Genomic DNA, 5226 nt, shown 5'->3' with positions numbered 1-5226 from the left:
GTTGTACTTTGTACTGAGTCTTTTCATTTGTATGCTCCATGCTTCATCTTGGGCAGTGAAAAAATAGGGCTAGCTGTGTGGGAGTGGATGAGACCTGTCCTGGCTGCTTTCAGAGGTTCCCCAGGGTGGGAAGGGGGTGTGTGATGAGGTGACTCCCATGAGAAGCCTGGTGCCTTCTGTTGAGGAGCAGCTGGAGCATAAATCTTGTAACTGGAGCTGAAGGTCAGGGGGGAAGGGATGGCAGAGGGCTGGGCTGTCCTGCACCGTCTATGGTTGCTCTGGGCTACAGTGACCGCAGAGGAAGTCTTGCTGCAAGCAGCACCGTTGCTGCCAGGGCAGATGTGCTGAACAGAATGGGGGGAGCCGGGTCACTCCTGTTACCTCTGGCTCTGCTGGGAAGGGAGGGTGGGGCTGGCGATTGCCTTGCTGATGTAGCAGGAGGACGACTTGGTGTTGCTGGAGGCAGCCTGCCCTTTCTCCCTGTGTTTTGCCCTTTCCAGCGTTTCTTGCCCCAGTTGCCCATGGCTGAATCCCCCCCGCCTGGGCCAGTTCCCTTTCCAGACGCAGGCATGAAGTGCTTGTGACCTTGACTCCTGGCTCGGCTGCTGCTGGCATGCACCATCAGCTGATGCTTTGGCAGCAAGTGCCCGCCTGCACTGGTGGCAGAAAGATGGCTCTCGCTGGGATGGAGCGTGCCTGGTCGGATCGTGGACGATTGATGGCAGAGCTGCAGTGTGGGTAAACTAATATTCTCTCTGGAAAAGCACGTTTCTAACCGTAACAACATCTCTTATTTCCACAGCTTAGAGAACTGCCCGAGATGGGCTACTTGGATCGCTGGTCATATCCCCATCGCTTCCAGAGTGTCTGGACTGGATTTAACTCCCATGTTCCTTCCCACAGCCTGGCTGAGACCAGTGTGGCTCAACACTATGGGCAAGCATGTGCCATTTTCCAAGTAAACTGATCACAGAGCTGTAACAACATGGCCTTTATTAGTGGGTTTTTCCCATTATTAATAAAAAAAACAAACCAAGCCTTGAAACCACCACCCAAGCCCCAAGTCTGAGGTGATGGGGCCAGGGGCAGAAGGCAGCCCCAGTGGCTGCAGTGGGCTCTGAGAGCACAGCAAGCCATGCCCGGCATGGGGCAAGGATGGAGGCAATGCAGGGGACAGCAGGTGATGTGCAGGGAGCTGCAGATGGCATCTATGTCGCCTTCTCGTAGGTGCGGGTGGAGACGACGTTGCCCATGGTGAGAGTCTGGTGGCAGAAACAGTGGCGGGGAGGTTAGTTGTGCTGAGGTGGTGCAGCTCCTAGCTGGCCCTCTGAACCTCTCTGATCTAAACCCATTTCTATTTCCTTACCAGAATTAATTTACCATCCTTCAGCTCCCGGACCAGCGATGTCTCCTTCCCGTCCCACTTCTGCACGTGGATGAGTTTGCCTCCATCCAGCTTGACCACAGACTGCGGGGAGAGAGCAAGACCCACCATTACCCTCCTCCCTGGGGTTTCTTGATTCTTGGGGACTTTGTCCCTCAGAGGGGACGATGCTGGGCATGCTCGCGCTCGCCCTGGAGCCCCATGGGGCTCAGGGTCAGGCCACTGGTGCCACTGTTGGGGTACCCATCTGGCAGCATCCTGCCTGACTTTGTCAGCCCAGTTCAGCACAGGCTGGATCCTGCCCTGTCTGCTGGCTGGGTCACGGCCTCGGCTGCTCCCCAGTAACCCCACTGTCGGCACTGTCACGGTGACCCTGCCCACCCTGACCTGGGGCTGCATACTGCTCCAGGGCTACTGGGACCTCATTGCAGCCACTCCCAAGAGTGGCTTTGGTGCCAGAGGGGATCAGAGAGGTAGGGCAGGTATCAGTTCTTTGAACCAAAGCCTCCCCTGATGCCAGAGGGCTCGGCAAGAGTTATTGGAGGGGCTGATCCAGCAAACACGCCTCTGCTCGCTGGGGCTGCTGTTTGCACAGCTGCTGCTGCTGACTCAGCCCCGAGAGCCTGGCTGGCGCCAAGGTTCGGCTGGGCACAGCCACGGGGCAGCGTAGTGCGGGTTGTGCCAGGACAGGCAGTGGCCCCATCCTGCCCCTTGCCTCCTACCTAGCTCCTCAAGAGTAGGGTGCTGCCCTTCAGGTGCCCCCACAGCCCAGGTCCCCACAAAGCTTGGGTGCCCCCCATGGCTTGGGGTGTGTCCCCTAAGAGCTCAGTCTCCCCACAGCTTGGGTGCCCTGCAGCCAGGGTCTCCACACAGCTTGGATCTCCCCATAACTTGGCTCCAGCAGAGCTGGGGTGCCCCACAGCCCTGGACCCCACACATCCCGGGTGCCCTATGACTCAGCACCCCCCACCTGACCCATCTTGAGCAGCCATCCTGGCCTCTGCTGTGTGCCCTGGGCTGCAGGCAGGGGCTCACAGCAGGTTGCACATCTCTGCTGCTTTGAACTTAGTTTCTGCCAGCTCTGGTGGGGCTGAGTGGCAGCAGAGCTGCAGGCAGGGACGTGCTGCCCGGTATCTACCCAGTGCTACCGCCTTGCTCATGCTCTCCTTGTTTCAGCCCATCCTTGCTTTGTGCCCAGCCCTTGTGCTTGCCTCTTTGGGGCTGTGAAGGGGGTTTGTGTCCAACAAGCCCCAAGGACCCCCTGAATTGCCACCCGGGCTGGGTGGGGGCACAGGGTGGCCAGCTGCTCCATGCATGGCATACTTAGTCCATAGGACCAGCAGCTGGGAAACTAGGAAAAACTAGGGGCTGGATCAGTCCTGCAAGGGAAAATGTCTCAGCGGGGTGGGGGAGAGGCCATGAAAGCACCTTTTTTTTTTTTTCCTTGTTCTTAAGGGGAGGAACAGCCTGATGTGAGAGATGTTGTCCTCCCCAGGGCCCTCGGGGAGGCATCAGCCCCTAGGGAAGCATTGTCCGGGCAGGATTGCACAGCTACTCCAGCTGCCTGCTGTGTCACACAAGAAAAGAGGGGGTTCAGCAAAGAGCTGTTGTGCCCCTTTCCCCCCCACCCTGGAGTGGGGACAATGCTTGCTGCCACCCCAGCATGTCCCCTCACCTCCTCTTGAGCAACCCCCCAGGCAGGCAGCTGGCATTTGCAAGCCTGGCTGTTGCACAACCTTCTCATCAGCTCCAAACTGGGCAGCTCCCTGGGGGAAACCCAGCTGCAAAACGGGGTGAAGGTGGGGTGGTGGTGGGGTGGCTGGATGAGACAGGGCTGAGCACCAGCACAACTTGCAAAGAGGTTTTTCCCTTCCATAGGCAAAACCAATGGAGCCCTAGAGCCCAGAGCTGATGGCTGGATCCAGCAGAGCGCACAGATCCTTTCTGGGGGCTCCGATGTGGGGGTTAGGGCTTGGGGGCTCACCTTGACATGCCTGTCATCTGCTGTGGTCTCGTCAAACTCCTCGCCCAGCTTGAAGCTGATCTCCGTACTCTTGAAGGTGCTTTGGGTCTTCACCGTGATCTTGTCGCCGTCCACCTCAATGATGGTGGTGGGTTTGGTGAGGCCGGCCATCTGCCGGGTGGCGAAGCCCACACCTGTGGGGTGCAAGGTCGGGGGGGGTGGGCTGAGGGTGCGTAGAGGGGCAGGATGTGGCTGTCACCCTCTAGTCCCTGCCGGCATCACCCTGGAGTACTTCCTCCCCGTGATGGGGGTGTGTGTGAACCCCAAAACTCCAAAATCGCTCCCCACCCACAGTCCTGGGGAGCCCCATGTGTGCCTATTGTGCTTGGGGGGCTCCGGGGCACAGGTAGAGAAGGGAGTGCCTGGGAGTGCTCAGGGATGGATCCTGCACCAGCACCCACCAGCTCTGGGGCTGGGGGCGGGGCACCGGTGTCACCCCCCTCCCAGATCACTCTGGGATGGGGGTCCTGCCCTGCCCAGGAGCTGCACAGGGGCAGGGCTGGGTGATGGGGGGCTCAGGGAGGGGGCTCAGGCTGGAGGGGTCCTGGGCAGCTCCCAGCACCCTCGGGGGGTGTCCCATGCCTCCACCTGCTCCCAAGAGCTGCTCCTGAGGGAGCGGGGGGCAGGGGAAGGATGAGACCCCTTTACCCAGCCCAAGTCCCTGGGCATAGAGGCCCCCATAAAGCACCCCACCCAGGCAGCAGTGACCTCCCCAGTGCCTGCAGACCCCCTGCCAGACCCCCGTGGGCCAGGCAGATTGGTTGAGGGGAAATGTAGAAAAAAAAAAGAGGTTCTGTCCTGATTCCCTGCCCCCCCCAGCCTCCCCACTCACCCAGTGCCTTCATGTACTCATCGAAATTGGCCGTATCCACCAGCTTCCAGGTGCCCACGAAAGCGTCAACCATGGCGAGGGGGTGCGGGGGGGACGCACAGCCACACGCGCGGATGGGGGGGCCCAGGGGTCCAGCCGGCTCTGAGCGTGGCACTGCACCGCCCAGCTCGCAGCTGCCTGCCGGCCTCGCAGCCGCCTTAAATAATGTCCTCATCACATGATTGGAAAGAGCACAACCGCTCCAGAAATACTCCCCGGCAGCGCTGCCAGCGGCCACCTCGGCCCAGGTCACCCGCCACCCACCACTGGCCACCAGCCTCTGCCGGGCACCCCTGGTCATGGAGGGTCCGGTCGGGTCAGGGATGGGAGGAGCAGAGTGGGTCAGTTGTGTCATGAGTTGTGTACAGCCTCAGCGCCGGCAGGGCAGGGTGGCCACAGGGCTGCGTGGGGGCTGGAAACAGGCAGGGCTGGTGTGTGCCCCCCGGCCCATGGTAGTCCCCAGGAGTGGGGGCAGATGCTGCCTGTGGTCTGTGGGTCATGGCTGGGACATGGGGACGCTGGCAATGGCAGTGTCTTTTGGGGCAATGTGTTCTGGGGACAGGGAGGCTGAGCTGGGGAAACTGAGGCACAGGGAGCAGCACGTGCCAGGGTGGAAGGTCGGGCATCCAGGGGAGTGTGGAGGCATGTGTGACCCCATCCCTGCTCCGTGTGTGTGTGAGAACATGTGTGACCCCATCCCTGCTCCGTGTGTGTGTGAGAACATGTGTGACCCCGTCCCTGCTCCGTGTGTGTGTGAGAACATGTGTGACCCTGTCCTTGCTCAGTGTGTGTGTGAGAACATGTGTGACCCCGTCCCTGCTCCGTGTGTGTGTGAGAACATGTGTGACCCCGTCCCTGCTCCGTGTGTGTGAGAACATGTGTGACCCTGTCCTTGCTCAGTGTGTGTGTGAGAACATGTGTGACCCCGTCCCTGCTCCGTGTGTGTGT

At 60.3% G+C, this 5226-nt stretch overlaps 1 protein-coding gene across 1 annotated transcript; it reads right to left on the bottom strand.

Moving 5' to 3' along the window:
- Positions 1 to 976: 976 nt before the first annotated feature.
- On the bottom strand, positions 977 to 4967 carry FABP3 (fatty acid binding protein 3). Its single transcript, XM_080381788.1, has 4 exons — positions 4240 to 4967; positions 3369 to 3541; positions 1367 to 1468; positions 977 to 1262 (listed from the first exon to the last, which is right to left on the bottom strand). Exons 1-4 carry the CDS (start codon positions 4631 to 4633, stop codon positions 1209 to 1211), a joined length of 723 nt encoding a protein of 240 aa, XP_080237914.1. The 5' UTR covers positions 4634 to 4967; the 3' UTR covers positions 977 to 1208.
- Between the last annotated feature and the right edge of the window lie 259 nt (positions 4968 to 5226).

Source organism: Falco punctatus (assembly GCF_963210335.1).
Source record: "Falco punctatus genome assembly, chromosome: 3".
In the NCBI taxonomy this organism is placed as follows: Eukaryota; Metazoa; Chordata; class Aves; order Falconiformes; family Falconidae; genus Falco; species Falco punctatus.
This window is presented reverse-complemented; position numbering and strand designations above follow the sequence as displayed.